At 51.8% G+C, this 20,521-nt stretch overlaps 1 protein-coding gene across 2 annotated transcripts in view; it reads left to right on the forward strand.

Annotated features, from left to right (window-relative positions):
• The first annotated feature begins 4,677 nt into the window (after nucleotides 1–4,677).
• Nucleotides 4,678–20,521, forward strand: part of ANKH (ANKH inorganic pyrophosphate transport regulator) — a 152,202-nt gene continuing 136,358 nt past the window's right edge. The window contains exon 1 of one of the 2 annotated variants that reach the window (XM_064160787.1): nucleotides 4,678–5,355. In XM_064160787.1, coding sequence (XP_064016857.1) covers nucleotides 5,260–5,355 — 96 coding nt within the window. In that variant the 5' untranslated portion in view covers nucleotides 4,678–5,259. The remainder of the gene's footprint in view (nucleotides 5,356–20,521) is intronic. The other variant, XM_064160788.1, reaches the window with a different exon arrangement.

Consider the following 20,521-nt stretch of genomic DNA (forward strand, 5'->3'; position numbering starts at 1 on the left):
ATCTTCAGCTACTCTCTACCAGCACCCCCAGGTCCCTTTCCTCCTGGCTGCTTTCCAGCCACTCTGTCCCCAGCCTGCAGTGCTGCTTGGGGTTGTTGTGGCCAAAGTGCAGGCTATGTCTAAACCAGTAGGTAACTCAGCTCAGTGCAAGCAAGCAACTAAAATGAGGCAGCTGCCACAAGGGCCCTGCATCTACATGGGAGTTTCTACTCCAGTCCAACTTTAGTGTGGTCGGAGACCAAACGTTCCCCGTCGCAGATATGGTTTGAAACTCTCTAACAGACCAGCCACCGGTCCATCTGGAGATGATTACATCTTCCTTAGGATGACTGCTTAATGCTGCTAATTCAAAGACATGACTCAGGCAATCGCAAACAGCTCCTGCTTGTCTCTTCTCAGCTCGTTGTCCTCTCCTGCTTTGCACTGGTGCAATCCATCATCCCAGGACACTGTGCCCATGGCATTCTAACAGTTCTACAGGACAAAATCAGGTTTGCACTCTCTTGAGTTTGCTCCTGTGTGCTCACAAGGAAGCTTAATGGCTGCTAGGTGAGACAAAATTCAGATGTATAGAATCACAGAATCATAGAATCAACCAGGTTGGAAGAGACCTCCAAGATCATCGAGTCCAACCTATCACCCAGCCCCATCCAGTCAACTAGACCATGGCACTGAGTGCCTCATCCAGTCTTTTCTTGAACACCTCCAGGGACGGTGCCTCCACCACCTCCCTGGGCAGCCCATTCCAATGCCAATCACTCTCTCTGTGAAGAACTTCTTCCTAACATCCAGCCTATACCTAGCCCGGCACAACTTGAGACTGTGTCCCCTTGTTCTATTGCTGCTTGCCTGGGAGAAGAGGCCACCCCCCACCTGGCTACAATGCCCCTTCAGGTAGTTGTAGACAGTAATAAGATCATCCCTGAGCCTCCTCTTCTCCAGGCTAAACAGGCCCAGCTCCCTCAACCTCTCCTCATAGGATTTGTGCTCCAGGCCCCTCACCAGCCTTGTTGCCCTTCTCTGGACACCTTCCAGCACCTCAACATCTCTCTTGAATTGAGGGGCCCAGAACTGGACACAGTACTCAAGGTGTGGCCTGACCAGTGCTGAGTACAGGGGAAGAATAACCTCCCTTGTCCTACTGGCCACACTGCTCCTGATGCAGGCCAGGATGCCATTGGCTCTCTTGGCCACCTGGGCACACTGCTGGCTCATCTTCAGCTTACTATCTATCAGTACCCCCAGGTACCTTTCCTCCTGGCTGCTCTCCAGCCACTCAGTCCCCAGCCTGTAGTGCTGCTTGGGGTTATTGTGGCCGAAGTGCAGAACCCTGCACTTGGCCTTGTTAAATCTCATCCCATTGGCCTCTGCCCACCCATCCAGCCTGCCCAGGTCCCTCTGCAGGGCTCTCCTACCTTCCAACAGCTCCACACCTGCTCCTAGCTTGGTGTCATCTGCAAACTTACTGATGCTGGACTCAATCCCCTCGTCCAGATCATCAATAAAGATATTGAACAGGACTGGGCCCAGCACTCATCCTTGGGGAACACCACCAGTGCCAGCTGCCAACTGGATGTGGCACCATTCACCACCACTCTCTGAGCTCTGCCATCCAGCCAGTTCTTGATCCAGCACAGAGTGAATCTGTCCAAACCATGAGTTGCCAGCTTGGCCAGGAGCTTCTTGTGGCAGACAGTGTCAAAGGCTTTGCTGAAGTCCAAGTAGACTCCATCCACAGCCTTCCCCACATTCACCAGGCAGGTAACCTGATCATAAAAGGAGATCAGGTTGGTGAGGCAGGACCTGCCCTTCCTAAACCCATGCTGGCTGGGCCTGATCCCTTGGCTATCCTGTAGGTGCTTTGTGATGGCACCCAAGATGACCTGTTCCATGACCTTGCCTGGCACTGAGGTCAGGCTCACAGGTCTGTAGTTTTCTGGCTCCTCCTTACGACCCTTCTTGTGTATGGGAATCACATTGGCAGCTTCCAGTCTTCAGGGACCTCTCCAGTGAGCCAGGACTGCTGATAAATGATGGAGAGCAGCTTGGCCAGCTCAGCTGCCAGCTCTCTCAGCACCCTAGGGTGGATCCCATCCGGTCCCATGGACTTGTGAGGACCCAAATGACGCAGCAGGTCCCTCACTGCTTCCTCATGGATTAGAGGGGGACTGTACTGGTCCCTGACTCCATCCACCACTTCAGGAGTCCAGCTGTCCTGGAGACAACCTGTCCCACTAGTGAAGATTGAGGCAAAGAAGGTGTTAAGCACCTCTGCCTTTTCCTCATCCTTTGTCACTATGTTCCCCTCTCTATCTAGTAAGGACTGGAGGTTGTCCTTGGCCCTTCTCTGCCATTCATATATTTAAAGAAACACTTTTTATTTTCCTTGGCAGCCGTGGCCAGCCTGAGCTCCAAGTGGGCTTTTGCCTCTCTAATTTTTCCTCTACAAGACCTAGCAACCTCCTTGAACTTCTCCTGGGACACCTCCCCTCTTTTCCAAAGGTGATACACTCTCTTTTTAATCTTTAATCCCTTCAGCAGCTCCCTGCCCATCCAGCCTGGCTGCCTCCCTCGTCGGCTCATCTTCCGGCTCAGTGGCACTGCCTGCTCCTGTGCCTTCAGGAGTTCTTTCTTGAAGCAGGTCCAACCTTCCTGGACCCCTTTGTTTCTAAGGGCTATTTCCCAAGGAACTTTCTGAATTAGTTCCTTAAATAGGCTGCAGTCTGCCCTTGGGCAGTCCAGTGTGGAGGTTCTGTTGATGCCCCTCCTGGTTTCTCCACGTATTGAAAACTCAATAATTTCATGGTCACTGGACCCCAGGCAGCCTCCAACCACCACATCCCCTACCAGCCCCTCTCTATTTGTGAGCAGCAGGTCAAGCAGGGCTGCCCCCCTGGTAGGCTCACATAACAGCTGGGATAGGAAGTTGTCTTCCACACATTGCAGAAACCTTCTAGACTGCTTCTTCTCTGCAGTGTTTAAGTCCCAGCAGATGTCTGGTAGGTTAAAGTCGCCCACCAGAACAAGGGCAGGTGATCTTGAGGCAGCCTCCAGTTGCTTAAAGAGTAATAAATCAACCTCTTCTTCCTGGTTGGGTGGTCTGTAACAGACTCCAACCAGGATATCAGCCTTGTTGGCCTTCGCCTTAAGTCTCACCCATAATGACTCAACTTGAACATCTTTGATTTCTACCTCCACGACATCCAGAGCATCCCTAATATACAGAGCCACTCCCCCGCCCTTTCTCCCTTGCCTGTCTCTCCTGAAGAGTCTGTAGCCATTGATTACAGCACACCAATCATGTGAGCTATCCCACCACGTTTCAGTGATGGCGACAATATCATAGTTTTCCTCCAGCACCAGAGCTTAGGATGGATAAACCCTTCAGCAACAGCTGGGGCTGACCTTGCTGAGCGATTTCAGGAGCCAAGGGCTCCCCTGCTTCAACTCGACCCAACAGCCTGTTACCTTCCTGCCAGGTTGTGACGGTTGGGTGCTCCCACCCCTTATGCTCGTTAGTTCTGAGGGTCGGCCAGGGGGTGTAGGAAGCAGGTGGATTAGTCAGACGGCAGGTTATGTTAGAGAGAGAAGTGCAGCCCAAAGCCCGGAGAGACAGAGAGCGACTCTGTTATCTGTGTTTCTGCTATTGTTGTTATCCATCTCAGCAAGCCTACGAGTGCAGCAGCCATCACCACTGTTTCCTTTCCACAGCCTAGCATCTAATTCTTCTCACCAAAACATTCTATCTAGCTCAAACTAGCACACAGGTTTTCACAGCTTACCTCCTATTGCTTCAAAAATGTATCTCTTGGTCCCGGGAATCATTTTATTACACAATAAAATGTGAGGAAAGCTGCCCACCGCTCAGCTGTTGCCCACTGCTCCTCTGAGGATCAGATACAGGCATTTGATTGCCCACAGAGCTTCCACCTCCCTGGAACATTTGCCAGCTCTCCCACAAACCTGAATGTCCCAGGGAAATTCAATTACAGTGAAAGCCTGAAACTCCGCTCCGAGTCTGAAAACACCAACAAACTTCTGCAGTGCGTTCAGAAGGGGTTTGCCTTCTCTTCTGTCCCTCATCCTCTAGGGTGACAGATCCTTGCTGTTTGTGAAGGCCATAAGACCTTGGAAAGCAAAGGTTGTGAGGACCACCCGGGGCGTTCTTTTGCCCAGGAGTCGGGCACCGGTTTTAGAATGTGAAGACCCTGCAATGGCAAATGTCACCTTTTCATTTCAGGTGTTTGACTAGAAGAGAAGCCGTGCGCTGGACACCTCGGTTAACGCCTCATTCGGGTCCCCTGTCCCCCCTGCAGCCCCACAATCGCCCCGCACACTGCTCGAAGCCCAGCAGCAAGAACTGCCATGCCCTGCTCCCGCCTGCCAGGAGAACGAGCGACACGAAGAGGGAGCGAGTCCCACCGCGCCCACAGCGGGAAGGTATCGGACAGGCGCCCGGCGCGGCCGCCGCCCCGGACCCCGCCGCGGGCCGGGGGCGCAGCGCGGCCGCTCCGGCGCCGCTCGGTGCCGCTCTCTCCCCTGCCGCCGCCGCCGCCCTGTCTTCCGAGCCTGTGTCAAACCCACGTGCTCCGGCAGCCCGCGGGGGAAGCGGCGCCCAGAGGCTGGGGCCTTCCGCGGCGCCGCCGGCCCCGCACTGCGCTTCGCCCACCGGCACGGGGATAGCCGGCGACGGCGACGGCGGCATCCGCACAGCAGCCCCGCGGCCTGCGTCGGCCCCGCAGCGGCGACGGGGAGGAGGGCGGCGTTTTCTGCGCAGCGCCGTAGCCGTCGCTCCGCCACCGGCGAGCGTCAGGCAGGGAGGAGGCCCCGACCCAGCCCTTCCCGTGGCCCCCGCGCCCGAGGATGGCAGAGCTGCCCGCACGAGTGGCTGCCGGCGGTGTCCCTCCTCTTTTTCTTTCCGGCAGCGGCGGCAGCGGCGGATCACTGCTGTGTGGGAGGAGGGCGGCGGGGATGGACTTGATCTCTCAGGTCTCCTGTTAAGGCGGCAGCAGAGCGCGCCCCATCGTCCAGACAGCACTCGCCAGGGCCGAGCCGCGCTGTGCCGGGCTGCTTTATTTTCCAGGGGGATCTGCTGTTCCTCACCCTTTCGCCCCCCTTCCCTCCTGCTCGCACACAGGCACAGGGACACGCACGCACCCTCCTCCTTTGCCCTTTCATCCTTCCCCCCACGCCCCGCCGCCCTCCCGCGCCGTCTCCTGCCGCGGCAGATGCACTGGGGGTCACCGCGCAGCTGGGACTATGGTGAAATTTCCAGCGCTCACTAACTACTGGCCCCTGATCCGGTTCCTGGTCCCTCTCGGCATCACCAACATCGCCATCGACTTCGGCGAGCAGGTAAGTCAGCACCTCCCCTGGGGCGACCCCCGCCCCCCGCAGGGCTGCGCCGACGGAGCTCGGTGGCTTCGCGGGGAAGGAAGGAGGCAGGATGGGCTGTGCGGAGCCGAGTTGATCTGGGCCTGGCCCGGCCCCGCCGGTCTCGTCGCGACAGTCGGGCACGGCTGGTCCTGCGCCCTTGGGGGCGGCAGGGGGCCGGTGCGCCGTGCGTGCCCCGGCAGCGGCCCAAGCCCACGGGCTTCTGTGCATCCCGGCCTGATGTATGGGGGACGGCAGCGAGTTTGATGTTGCTTTGCCGGGATTTGTTTGCTTGTTTGTTTTACTTTGGTTCACCCCCTTGTAGCTCGGGATTATATAAGGTGAAATTACATAATGCGTTCGTCGGGGGTTGGTTGTGGCTTATCTCCGCTGACAAGGCTGCTCAGGTGCAGCAGCTCTAACGCAGTGCAGCGCGGTTCGGCGGCCGCGCCAGCAAGCCCGCTGGCGGTAGCGGCTGGCTCAGCCCGGGGACCCGGCATAATGGAGCGGGCCGCGGGAGGTAGGGGCTGCAGCCGCCGCCTCCCAGCCCCCTCTCGCCCAGCGCCGCTGCCCGTGCTGCATTGTCTCGGCCCTCGCCGCCCCGCTGCCAGCAGCCTCCGCCGCGGCACCCCGGGAAGAAGGCAGCTTCCCGGTGGGGCCGTCGGTGGACGAGTCTCTGGCTGCGCCCGTTTCTCCGCCGGTGTTTTGTGAGCCGGGAGTCCGCGGTGATGGGCATAGGACAGAAGCCTAGAGTGACTGGGTGACAGTGAGAGAAGCTGTTGCCACCAGACTTCAGCCGTGAACATCTTTGCATATCAGCCCTGCTGAAATTCTCTACCGACATTCGTGACCTAAGGCTGTCCCCTGTCTTAGACGCCAAGAAAGTACCCTGATAGGCTGTCAGTCTCGGTTACACGCAGTTGTCCTGCTTCATCCTCTTGATCTCCATTTGCTGCGTTTTCCCTGGAAACATGGTCTGTGCTTGATGTAGCCACTCCTCCTTTCACCAAGCTTTCCACGCAAGTTGTTGCTTTGCCACAGGACTGTGATGTGAAGAAGTCTCTGTCCTCTGGTTTCAGTACTTAGGATGGGTAAGGCCCTAGTCGTGTGTCAGGCTGCACTATGTAGAGCCTATCATTACATTTTAGTAGGGTGATGTACACTAATAACTTATTCAAGAGCTGGGCAGCCACAGTAAATGCTGCATCTCAAGTAGCTTTTATCTTGTCCGAAGTCAGCTTTGCTGAAAAGGTCTTGTTCTCTTAAACATGTTCCACGCTCCTTAAGCAAAGATGTCAGAAACTTAGTGGGTGCCTTCATCTGTTTGTAAAGAAAGTGAAAGGAGAAATACTAGAGTGGGAAAAAGTAGCCAGCGTTAATCCTAAGTTTGTCATGGCTGCATTTGTTGCACTTGGCTTCCTAGCCCTTTAACTTTAAATAAGTCATGACACTAAGAATCATAGAATCATAGAATCATAGAATCAACCAGGTTGGAAGAGACCTCCAAGATCATCCAGTCCAACCTAGTACCCAGTCCTGGCCAGTCAACCAGACCATGGCACTAAGTGCCTCAGCCAGGCTTTTCTTGAAGACCCCCAGGGACGGTGCCTCCACCACCTCCCTGGGCAGCCCATTCCAATGCCAATCACTCTCTCTGTGAAGAACTTCTTCCTAATATCCAGCCTAGACCTCCCCTGGCACAACTTGAGACTGTGTCCCCTTGTTCTGTTGCTGGTTGCCTGGGAGAAGAGGCCACCCCCCACCTGGCTACAATGCCCCTTCAGGTAGTTGTAGACAGTAATAAGATCACCCCTGAGCCTCCTCTTCTCCAGGCTAAACAGGCCCAGCTCCCTCAGCCTCTCCTCATAGGATTTGTGCTCCAGGCCCCTCCCAGCTTTGTTGCCCTTCTCTGGACATGTTCCAGCGCCTCAACATCTTTCTTGAATTGAGGGGCCCAGAACTGGACACAGTACTCAAGGTGTGGCCTGACCAGTGCTGAGCACAGGGGCAGAATAACCTCCCTTGTCCTACTGGCCACACTGCTCCTGATGCAGGCCAGGATGCCATTGGAAGTGCAGTTCTGTCTTTGGCTAACAACTACTTACTTTCCTATTAAGTCAAACTTCTAGAAATCATACTCAAGGGGAGGAAAAGGGGAAAATGAAGGACAGAAGTGACAAGGGGAAAAGTGTTTTAAATGCTAGTATCCGTGCCACTTATTTAACATATAGCAGATGTTAAATTGGAAGGTCGCTCAGCAAACTGAGTATGACAGGTGCATGTACAGTTTGCTTCATGTAAGGTCAGCTTGATTCAAAATCCATGTGAGCCCATAAAAGCTGTCCCCTTGGCCTCAGCGTGCTCTTGACAAGGATTTAAAAGATCAGCAAGGAAGACATTACATTTTGTAAGCAAGGGGCCTTCAGTCTGGTTGAGAACCAGTGACACAGAAGGAATGTTCACATATGGATGATGCTTCAAAGAACTTAACCTAACCAATTTTGATGGCATTAGTAATAATATCTCAGAAAACATGTCTTATTTGCTGGCCAAGCCATAGGGTTTGCCTTCCAGGAGAGTTGGGGTCATCCCTTGTCTTAGACGGCAGCCTGGGGAGGTGCTTCATTGGAAAAGGAGAAATCTAATGAGCAGGAAGACCTACAGAAAACACCATCTCAAATGTGAGAGCTGTAAAGATGCTTTTTTGTAGAGCCTCTGTGGGAGACTTACATACATGGAAATCAGGAGGCATGAACAAAGTTTCTCTAGGTCTGAAGACAGAGTGTTACAGACAAAAAGACAGGGATATTATTTACCTGTATATGATACAGGGAGTTACATTTTACACTTGCAGGACATAGTTCTTGGTCTTGTGTTGTTGAAAATACAGTGATTTACTGAGCCAGTCACCTTCCTGCTCTCCAAAATTGTAATCATTTTAATAGTAGGGCTGAATGGAGGCAACAAAAGAACAGGTGTGGCAACAGATACCTCTGAAAAGACTGTCAGAGCTCCTTTTGTGAATGTATACTGTAGTGTGATGGTTTGGGTGTTCCCTGCCCTCCCACACTAAGCAAGATCACCCAGACTAGACTCAGTGGCTCTGGAAATTGAATGAAGCTTTATATTCACAAGTTACGATATACAAGTTAAAGGTAATACAGAAACACAGCAGCCCTCCCCGAAATCAGAGTCCCCAGGAGGGGCTCTCAACCACCCTTCCACCTTCTTCCACTCCTCTGCCTTACCCTAGATCTTGCCTTATGTTTAAGGTAGTTTTGAGGGTCGGCCAGGGTGGGTAGGAAGCAGATGGATTAGTCACACAGACAGTAGGTTAGGTTAGAGAGAGGTGCAGCCCACAAAGCCCAGAGAGTGACTGTTATCTGTATTTATATTCTTGTTCTTATCCATCTCAGCAAGCCTATGAGTGCAGCAGACATCATCATTGTTTACTTTTCACAGCCTATAGTCTAATTCTTCTCACCAAAACATTCCAGCTAGCTTCAAACTAGCACATGTAGATAAAAAAGATGTTTAAGAATAAGTAAAATACACTTGGAGTAGTGTTAACAACTCTAGGTTGAGTTCACAGAGAAGACAGATGCTCCCTTTCAGTCTTGTGGTGAGAGCATTTGGCTCTCAATATCTTTATTCCAAGATTCACAGTAATTAGTATTTTATTTACAATTCAGCTTTTGGAGAGCAGAATTTGCATTAAAAATCCCAGCTCCAGTGAAAAATGTTGGATGGACTTGCTTGGAAATAAATAAATAAACTATTACCATGTGATAAAGCACAACACAACCTCAAACAGCTCACCCAGCAAGTAATACCACTGTTACTCCATGTATACAAAAATCCATCACCACTCAGATCAGTTTTCCTTTTAACAGAGTGTCAGAGCTGCCTGCATATATCACAGTGCTCTGATTTGTAATATATGGGAGTATTTGCATATTAGCATCATTATAAAGGAGGAAAACTGTGGTGTGTGTTGCATCATTAACTTTCTCAGAACACAGAGTCAGCCCTTAAATACATCTTGCTGATGTGGCTGATACCTCTCTGATGCTCATGTGGTGGCAAAGACCAGATGGAGAGCAACATTTTGCTTAAACTCAGGACCTGTCTGCAGTGGTCCCTTAATTATCATTGGAAACAGTCCAACTTTTTGTTTCATAGAATCAACCAGGTTGGAAGAGACCTCCAAGCTCATCCAGTCCAACCTAGCACCCAGCCCTAGCCAGTCAACCAGACCATGGCACTAAGTGCCTCAGCCAGGCTTTGCTTCAACACCTCCAGGGACAGCAACTCCACCACTCCCCTGGGCAGCCCATTCCAATGCCAATCACTCTCTCTACCAACAACTTCCTCCTAACATCCAGCCTAGACCTCCCCTGGCACAACTTGAGACTGTGTCCCTTTGTTCTGTGGCTTGTTGCTTGGCAGAAAAGACCAACCCCACCTGGCTACAGCCTCCCTTCAGGTACTTGTAGACAGCAATGAGCTCTGCCCTGATCCTCCTCTGCTGCAGGCTGCACACCCCCAGCTCCCTCAGCCTCTCCTCACAGGGCTGTGCTCCAGGCCCTTCCCCAGCCTTACTCCCTTTCTCAGGACACCTTCCAGCACCTCAGCATTTCTCTTGAATTGAGGAGCCCAGAACTGGACACAGCACTCAAGGTGTGGCCTGACCAGTGCTGAGTACAGGAGAAGAATAACCTCCCTTGTCCTGCTGCCCACACTCTTCCTGATGCAGGCCAGGATGCCATTGGCTCTCTCAGCCACCTGGGCACACTGCTGCCTCATCTTCAGCTACTCTCTATCAGTACCCCCAGGTCCCTCTCTACCTGGCTGCTCTCAGCCACTCTGTCCCCAGCCTGTAGTGCTGCTTGGGGTTGTTGTGGCCAAAGTGCAGAATCCTGCACTTGGCCTTGTTTAGTCTGGTCCCATTGGCCTCTGCCCACCCATCCAGCCTGTCAAAGTCCCTCTGCAGGGTCCCTCATGTTATCATATAGACAGGCCCTGAATCATTAATTTCAGTTGCTTGAAATAGCTTGGTTGGGCAGTTTTATTTGCTAACAAAGCTGTTAGGTATGCAGACACAACTCTGTTCAGTGGCTTGTGAGTCCTTGGAAACTAAAGCCAAGGATACTGATACTGCTTTCTCCTGAGGTCACTCGGGTGCTCTGGTCCTGCAGATAAATTGCATGGTGTGATGGTTGCTATCAAACAGGTGAGCTATAAAATAAATGCTAAATGTTTTTGATTCCAAATTATTTTGCAGAAATTACTTGGGAAACACTCTGTTTTTTCCTTGGATTTCAGTGCATTTCTTATTGCTGGTTTTTTTCCCCTAAGCAAAAAAATACAAACAGTTGCCAGAAAAGGAGAACAAGTCATGAATAATGTATCAAAAAGAATTAGTGAGTTTATCTCTTGCCCTTGCCATTTGCAAACTTAGTAGGGGGTTAAACATTTTGATTAATGCTTTATGAAGCTGCTTTTTTGCGTAAGAGTTATTGCCTGGATGTTCAAAACAAGCAGTGGCAGAGTTTGCATTCCCAGCTGTTCCCCAGAGATTTGGGCCAAGTTGTGTAACCTTTCTGTGGCACAGTTCCTCTGCCTTTGATGTGTGCCTAGACACCTACCTGTGTGTCACAGGGATGCAGTGAAAATTCATGTGTCAGAAGTGTTCCTCGATGAAAGGTGCTGGGTGCGTGCAAAGCACTCCTGTTATTACTGCTCTAAGAGGTCAGAGACTCATTTAAATTGTGTAGGACTTTAGTGCTGTGTAAAGAGGAAAACTTACAAGATCTGTTGATGTAAAGTGTGACTTGATATTATTACCACAATGACAGTATTAGTGGATATGCTGATGGAAATCCTGAGGTGTATTAGGAAGAGTGTGTCCAACAGATCAAGGGAGGTTCTCCTCCCTCTCTGCCCTGCTGAGACCCCATCTTGAACACTGTGTTCAGTGTTGGGCTCCCCAGTTTAAGGGGGACAGGGATCTGCTGGAGAGGGTCCAGCAGAGGGCTACAAGGATAATTAAGGGGCTGGAGAGCTCTGCCTGAAGAGGAGAGGCTGAGGGACCTGGGATTTTTTAGTCTGGAAAAGAGAAGACTGAGAGGGGATTGGATAAATGTTTATAAGTATCTGAGGGCTGCCAGGAGCAGGGGGACAGGCTCTGCTCACTGCTGCCTGGGATAGGACAAGGAGCAATGGGTGTAAGTTGCAGCACAGGAGGTTCTGCCTCAACACAAGGGGGAACTTCTTTACTGTAAGGGTCCCAGAGCACTGGCACAGGCTGCCCAGAGAGGTTGTGGAGTCTCCTTCTGTGCAGCCTTTCAAGGCCTGTCTGGATGTGTTCCTGTGTAACCTGAGCCAGATTGTATGCTGCTGCTCTGGCAGGGGGGTTGGACTGGATGATCTCCTTGGGTCCCTTCCAATCCCTAATGCCCTGTGAGCCTGTGAAATACACATAATTGAAAATTAACTGTGGGTGAAACTGTGTTGATGCAGGAAACTTTTACAGAGTATATTATCAACAGTTTTTATTTGTTTATCTTTTCAAGGTGATGTCGAGGTTTAATTAATTTAGCCTGCAGGATTCACAAGCCAAATAGTCAGGGAAGTGCCTAGTAAAAGTAGATGAAATATACCTAATTTCCCTGGTTGGAGTGAGAAAATCCAAGTGAGACATTACATGAAGGAGCAGACACCAAACCACACACACTTGAAGTAGTAGCTTTCAGAATATGCACCTCAGTGCTCACTCCAGAGACTTTATTCTAAGCAGTGCAGCTTTACTTTGTTCTCATACCAACCTGAGCCCTGCAGACTGAACTCCTAAATAGTCATCTGCCATCCACTGAGGGTTTCCAAGCCAGTGCCAAGTGGCCTGTAGACCACAAGGGCAATTCCTGAGACTACACAAATGATTAATTAGCTTTCTATGTCTGTTTTAGTTGTGTAGGGCATTAGATACCAGACATTGCATTCACCAGTCATGCAGAGCATTAGATGGAGTTTTGCAGCAAGCAATGCATGCTGAGATCTGTGAGTCATAGAATCACAGAATCAGCCAGATTGGAAGAGACCTCCAGGCTCATCCAGTCCAACCTAGCACCCAGCCCTGGCCAATCAACCAGAACATGGCACTAAGTGTCCCATCCAGGCTTGGCTTCAACACCTCCAGGCACAGTGACTCCACCACCTCCCTGGGCAGCCCATTCCAATGCCAATCACTCTCTCTGACAACAACTCCCTTCTAACATCCAGCCTAGATCTTCCCCAGCACAACTTGAGACTGTGTCCCCTTGTTCTGTTGCTGGTTGCCTGGCAGAAGAGCCCAACCCCACCTTGCTACAGCCTCCCTTCAGGTAGTTGTAGACAGCAATGAGCTCTACCCTGAGCCTCCTCTTCTGCAGGCTGCACACCCCCAGCTCCCTCAGCCTCTCCTCGTAAAGTTTGTGTTCCAGGCCTCTCACCAGCTTTACTGCCCTTCTCTGGACACCTTCCAGCATCTCAACATCTCTCTTGCAGTGAGGAGCTCAGAACTGGACACAGCACTCAAGGTGAAGAAGTCAAAAGTCTCATAAAACATGTGCAGATAAAAGCCAAATCTCACAAAACCCTTTAATGTTCTTAAAGGCAACACAGAAATGTATTCCCAGTAGCTGAACCAATAGATGCTTGCATTTCATAGTGCCTAAGGCACAAACCCAACAGGTTCAGAAGAGCAATGGAGCTATCATTGCTAAAGATTTCCTATTATACCAGAAATTATGAGAACGAGTCTACAAATGCGGAGTCTGTCTCCTGCCGTGCTCCATGTTGCTGCTCTGTAAAATATGTAATCTGGTCTTGTGGAGGCAGGAATTAATGTGGCCGAGTCAGGGGGTTGTACAAAAATAGAGTTATTTTATTTTCCCCCAAACCTGCCCCCAAACTAGATACAGAAATTAATTTAGTTTTAGTTAGCAGATTCAGTTCGTTTGAGGGAATCTACAGGATGCCACAGATAGTCTGACTGTTTTGGAAGTCAGAAGTTGGAAGAGGCTTGAGCTGTTCATGAGTAGCATTTCCTACTTAATAATAAAGCTGAGCTGAAATCATTCCCAGTCAGGCTGCCGCTCTGCTGGCTCTCTTCTGATGCTGTCCTTAAGAGTCGTTAAGAGGTGTTCAGGTGCACAAAGGGTGTTAGTGGGTGAAGCCCTCCTCTGGAGCAGAGCGCCAGGGGCTCCTGCTGCAGAATCTATCCAGGCCAGGCGAGGGAGGGGAAAAGTCTCAGGTAGGCACTAACGCTCAGGCAGGCAGAACGCTCAGGCAGGAACGCTCAGGCAGGCAGAACGCTCAGGCAGGCAGGAACACTCAGGCAGGCAGAACACTCAGGCAGGCAGGAATGCTCAGGCAGGCAGGAACACTCAGGCAGGCAGAACACTCAGGCAGGCAGGAATGCTCAGGCAGGCAGGAACGCTCAGGCAGGCAGGAACGCTCAGGCAGGCAGGAATGCTCAGGCAGGCAGGAACGCTCAGGCAGGCAGGAACGCTCAGGCAGGCAGAATGCTCAGGCAGGCAGAACGCTCAGGCAGGCAGAATGCTCAGGCAGGCAGAATGCTCAGGCAGGCAGAACGCTCAGGCAGGCAGGAACGCTCAGGCAGGCAGAATGCTCAGGCAGGCAGGAACGCTCAGGCAGGCAGAACGCTCAGGCAGGCAGAATGCTCAGGCAGGCAGAACGCTCAGGCAGGCAGAACGCTCAGGCAGGCAGGAACGCTCAGGCAGGCAGGAACGCTCAGGCAGGCAGGAATGCTCAGGCAGGCAGAAATGCTCAGGCAAGCAGGAACGCTCAGGCAGGCAGAACGCTCAGGCAGGCAGGAAAGCTCAGGCAGGCAGGAACGCTCAGGCAGGCAGGAATGCCCAGGCAGGCAGGAATGCTCAGGCAGGCAGAACGCTCAGGCAGGCAGGAAAGCTCAGGCAGGCAGGAATGCTCAGGCAGGCAGGAACGCTCAGGCAGGCAGGAATGCTCAGGCAGGCAGGAAAGCTCAGGCAAGCAGGAAAGCTCAGGCAGGCAGAACGCTCAGGCAGGCAGGAATGCTCAGGCAGGCAGAACGCTCAGGCAGGCAGGAATGCCCAGGCAGGCAGGAATGCTCAGGCAGGCAGGAATGCTCAGGCAGGCAGAACACTCAGGCAGGCAGGAATGCTCAGGCAGAATGCTCAGGCAGGCAGAACGCTCAGGCAGGCAGGAATGCTCAGGCAGGCAGAACGCTCAGGCAGGCAGGAATGCCCAGGCAGGCAGGAATGCTCAGGCAGGCAGGAATGCTCAGGCAGGCAGAACACTCAGGCAGGCAGGAATGCTCAGGCAGAATGCTCAGGCAGGCAGAACGCTCAGGCAGGCAGGAATGCTCAGGCAGAATGCTCAGGCAGGCAGAACGCTCAGGCAGGCAGGAACGCTCAGGCAGGCAGAACGCTCAGGCAGGCAGAACGCTCAGGCAGGCAGGAATGCTCAGGCAGAATGCTCAGGCAGGCAGAACGCTCAGGCAGAATGCTCAGGCAGGCAGAACGCTCAGGCAGGCAGGAACGCTCAGGCAGGCAGAACGCTCAGGCAGGCAGGAATGCTCAGGCAGAACGCTCAGGCAGGCAGAACGCTCAGGCAGGCAGAATGCTCAGGCAGGCAGGAACGCTCAGGCAGGCAGAACGCTCAGGCAGGCAGGAACTCTCAGGCAGGCAGGAACACTCAGGCAGGCAGGATCTCTAAGGCAGGAACAAACTCCAGGGTGGAAACCCCCAATATTTATACCCTTCCTAGACACAGAGCAGAGTTACCACGGCCTGGGCGCGAAGACCACAGCCAATCCCAGCCCGATTCCTACGCGGGCACTGCACGGGCAGCCCTCGTGCCGGAGGGGCCCTTTGCTCACCCCCTGCATGCCTGCAGGGCAGGGGGGGAACAGATCTTTTCCTCTCCCATTCAAACCACAGAGGGAGAGGAATTTAGGGCTATACAGGACTCCAGGACATCTAGAGCTACAGTCTTGTGCTATGCCTCATTTGTCAGTGCCATCTCTTTCTTACCCTACTGTCTCCATCCTTCAGAAAACCACACAGTTCCCCGCTTCCCACTTCTGTTGCCTCCCACTCCCCATAGCTGTGTCAGCTCAACTGCAAGAATTTCTCTGGACTTTCTTAGGCTTCACTGTTGAGAACTCATGTTAAAACACGGATGTGAAATTGACATTTTGAGAGGGATTTGAGACACCATATTCTGCATCATGGGCAGAAATCCCCAAGGTCCAGCTTTGAATGTAGAGCTGAACTGACTGTTGGTATTGCTTTGCAGCTTTCCATTTCCACAAACCCAAGACAGCTGACTTTTCCTCACATTTGATCCGAGCTGAACTGATGTTAATTTTCACTCATTTTAGCTTCTACATGGAGAACTTGGTTTTATACAAAGGCTTATACAACATTGTCATGGAATGATGCTGCCCTCACAGCTGCTAGGGTCCCCCAGTCCGGGAGGGAGCCAGGAAGTTGGCTACTGGTAGGGTCTGAGGGGGGGCGGTCCAGATGCTGCTGTCTCTCTCTCGAAGGACCCCAGGGCTTGCCAAGCCTGCAGGGTTGCACAAGGGGGTGCAAAAACGAGGAGAGCTGTCCAAAAGCAGGGATGGGATAAAACAAAAGATAGGAGCCATCCAAAAGTGGGGACGGTCCAGTCATGGCAGGAACCTATCCTGATGGGCACTCTGTTAAGGCAGAAGTTCTTTCAAGACAGGAACGCTCAAGGCAGGAACCCTTGCTCTATTTATCCTTAGTCTAGACAAAGTGTCCATTTACCATTTATACTGGGCATGAAAACCCAGCCAACCACCAGCCCGACTCCAGTGTGGGATTCCACATGGGTCAGCCCACGTGCAGAAAGGCATCTATCTCTTTAAATCAGAAATCAGTAGAAATGCCTCTACTCTGCTCTGGTGAGACCCCATCTGGGGTACTGCATCCCCACTGCACGATGGGGAGCCCCCATGGCACGAAGGATGTGGATGTGCTGGAGCGTGTCCAGAGAAGGGCCATGAGAATGATCAGAGGGCTGGAGCAGCTCTGCTATGATCTATCCAGCCTGATCTAGGGTAGGACGTCCCTGGCCATGGCAAAGGGGTTGGAGCCCTAGGGGGTTGGAGCCCTCTAGATGATCCTTGTGGTCCCTTCCAACCCTGACTGATTCTATGATTCTGTGATTCTGTGATCTGTTGCTGCCCCCCTTCAAGTCTGTGGGGGTGGAAGCAGTTTTTGTGCCTTCTTCTCCCATTCAGATCCATGGAGTGAAAGGAGTTTGGGGTACCCCAGAACAGACATGACCAAACTTATGGCAGAAGTAACTTTTTGCATGCGTACGCACGAGGCTTCAGCTCAGCAAGTGCTGATTCTAGCTGTTCATTGCCTTCCTATCTTGATCTGAGATAGAGCATTTGAGTCGGTATGAATTCTGTTCTAAAACAGTACTGTTTCACAAGGCATGGAGTTCGTTTCTTTCTGTTGGTAAATGGATGTAAGCTGCTGTATACATAGAAAACATAAATATATCTGCCAGTAAGTTTGCAGATGACACCAAGCTAGGAGCAGGTGTAGGTCCGTTGGAAGGTTAGAGAGCCCTGCAGAGGGACCTAGACAGGCTGGATGGGTGGGCAGAGGCCAGTGGGATGAGACTGAACAAGGCCAGGTGCAGGGTTCTGCACTTGGGCCACAACAACCCCAAGCAGCACTACAGGCTGGGGACAGAGTGGCTGAGAGCAGCCAGGTAGAGAGGGACCTGGGGGTACTGATAGATAGTAGCTGAAGATGAGGCAACAGTGTGACCAGGTGGCCAAGAGAGCCAATGGTATCCTGGGCTGAATCAGGAGCATTGTGGGCAGCAGGACAAGGGAGGTTATTCTTCTGTGCTCAGCACTGCTCAGGCCACCCCTGGAGTGCTGTGTCCAGTTCTGGGCCCCTCAATTCAAGAGAGATGTTGAGGTGCTGGAAGGTGTCCAGAGAAGGGCAACAAGGCTGGTGAGGGACCTGGAGCACAGCCCTGTGAGGAGAGGCTGAGGGAGCTGGGGGTGTGCAGCCTGCAGAAGAGGAGGCTCAGGGCAGACTTCATTGCTGCCTACAGCTGCCTGCAGGGAGGCTGTAGCCAGCTGGGGTTGGGCTCCTCTGTCAAGCAACTGGGAGTAGAACAAGGGGACACAGTCTCAAGTTGTGCCGGGGTAGGTATAAGCTGGATGTTAGGGGGAAGTTGTTGGCAGAGAGAGTGATTGGCATTGGAATGGGCTGCCCAGGGAGGTGTTCAAGAAAAGAGTGGCTGAGGCACTTAGTGCCATGGTCTGTTTGACTGGATGAGCTTGGGGATCTTTTCCAACCTGGTTGACTCTATGATTCATGCAGAAACCTCCATGCATAGAACTGAGCAGTTCCAAACTGACTTTGCTTTGTAGCTACTTTGAGGAATCTTTGATGCCTTTAAGTAACATGTGTTACTGCTGAACTCAATTCCAGTTTAAATGGCATATCAGAACATGTGTTTCTTAAATACTGATTTTTAATTTGTAGTGACCTTAGATTTAAACAAGCTGACCTAACTAGCTATCATAGAATCATAGAACCATAGAAGCAACCAGCTTGGAAGAGAACTCCAAGCTCATCCAGTCCAACCTAGCACCCAGCCCTAGCCAATCAACCACACCATGGCACAGTGCCTCAGCCTGGCTTTTTTGAACACCTCCAGGGACAGAGAAGAAAGGTGGATTTTTTTCTTCTATTTGGCTGTAAAACTCATATATACTTTTTTTTTGAAAACAGATTGACTCAGGTCTTTTTTTGTATTTCAGGAAAAAAAAAACAAGAAAAAACTTTCAGTTCAGTGACAGTGCCATATACAGTGCTACAGTACTGTGGGGTTAGTCTTAAAGAAGTTGTTATTCAGTATCAGTACCTCATCCTATTTGTTCATGGAAACCTGTGGATTTTGGGGAGAGGAAAATAGGATCATAGAATCATAGAATAAGTTAGGGTTGAAAGGGATAACAAGCATCATCTAGATCCAATCCCCCTGCCATGCCCAGGGACACCCTACCCTAGAGCAGGCTGGCCTTAAACACCTCCAGCCATGGGGCCTCAACCACCTCCCTGGGCAACCCATTCCAGCCTCTCACCACTCTCATGCTCAGTAACTTCCTTCTCATGTCCAGTCTCAGTGTCCCCATCTCCAGCTTTGCTCCATTCCCCCAAGTCCTGTCACTCCCTGATAGCCTAAAAAGTCCCTCCCCAGCTTTTTTGTAGCCCCCTTTGGATCCTGGCAGGCCACAAGAAGGTCACCTGGGAGCCTCCTCTTCTGCAGCCTGCACAGCCCCAACTCTTTCAGTCTGTGCTCACAGCAGAGCTGCTGCAGCCCTCTGAGCATCCTCCTGGCCCTGCTCTGGACACACTCCAGCATCTCCACATCCCTCTTGTAATGGAGGCTCCAGAACTGGATGCAGTACTCCAGGTGGGGTCTCAGCAGAGCAGAGTAGAGGGGCAGAATCACCTCCCTCCATCTGCTGGCCACACTTCTCCTGATACAGCCCAGGCTCTGCTTGGCCTTGCAGGCTGCAAGGGCACACTGCTGGCTCCTGTTGAGCTTCTCCTCCAGCAGCACCCCCAAGTCCCTCTCCTCAGGGCTGCTCTCCAGCCACTCACTGCCCAGCCTGCATTTCTGCTTGGCCTTGCCTTGAGCCAGCTGCAGGACCTTGCACTTGCTCTTGTTGCACCTCCTGATCTTGGCTTGTGCCCACCTCTGCAGCCTGTCCAGCTCCCTCTGGATGGATCCCTGCCCTCCAGCCTGGCTGCTGCACCACACAGCTTGGTGTGGGCAGCAAACTTGCTGAGGCTGCACTCAGTACCTCTGTCCATGGCACCCACAAAGATGTGGAACAAGACTGGTCCCAGGACTGATCCCTGAGGGACTCCACTTGTCACTGGCCTCCACTTGGCCATGGAGCCATTGACAGCCACTCAGTGGGTGTGACCATCAAGCCAGTTCTTTATCCATCCAGTGCTGCACCCATCAAACCCAAGTATCACCAGCTTGGAGACCAGGATGTGGTGCAGGACAGTGTCAAAGGCCTTGCTCAGGAGCAGGTAAATGCCATCAGTTGCTCAGCCCTCATCTATGAATGCTGTGACCTGTTCATAGAAGGCCACCAGGTTTGTCAGGCAGGATTTGCCCTTGCTGCAGCCATGCTGATTGCAGCCAATCACCTCTTCACTATTCTCCTGTCTCAGTAGTGCCTCCAGGAGGATCTGCTCCATGATCTTCCTGGACACAGAGGTGAGACCGAGTGGCCTGGAGTTCCCCTGCTCCTCCTTCCTACCCTTTTTGAAAATGGGAGTTATGTTTCTCTCTCCCAGTCAGTGAGGACTGCACCAGAGTGCCAGGGCTTCTGGAATGGAATAGATAGGATGTTGATGTGCAGTTAGATCATCAGGTCACACTTCCTTCTGCCTGCCTGATATTTTACCCACATGGCACTGCTATGTCTATGGTTTTAAACACCGCTGCTGCCTTTTCAGATAACCATTAACCAAGGGATTTTAAAGAGCTTCAGTGTCTGAAACAGCAAAACTCTGCAGTTCTCTTGTCTTATCTCCTCTAAGGTACCATGTCCCTTTCAGATTCTCCACTTATCTTGCTTCAAGGTTTCTCTCCATGTGCAGTTTTTCTTTAGGTGATGCAGAATAAAAGCGTCTGCATGAAACATAAACTAAGAATAATTCCAAGTGTAAAGGTACATTTTACAGGTCCCAAAGAGGGCTGAGGTAGAGCACTGTTACTTGCAAAGCCACAGTTGATTTCTAAAGCCTTTTCAAGAGCATTCTAAACCAGGACAAAGGAAAAATACTGGAGAGTTAGGAGTGGCTGCAGTGGCATGAAATCTCAAGTGCCAGGTGATGCAAGAAAATTCATTCAAGATGATGCAAAAATCTGATTTAGCAGAAGTGTTACTGTTGGAGAAAGGGTGCTGCCTGTTGCCTGGTCTGCCCAGTCTGCTTCACTGGTGCAAGATCACACAGGCTCACCGTTGCAGACCGTGTTGCCTGCTATCAGTACTTGTTGGCAGGACCACGGTAAACAA

This window comes from Pogoniulus pusillus, chromosome 21 (genome assembly GCF_015220805.1).
Source record: "Pogoniulus pusillus isolate bPogPus1 chromosome 21, bPogPus1.pri, whole genome shotgun sequence".
NCBI lineage: Eukaryota > Metazoa > Chordata > Aves > Piciformes > Lybiidae > Pogoniulus > Pogoniulus pusillus.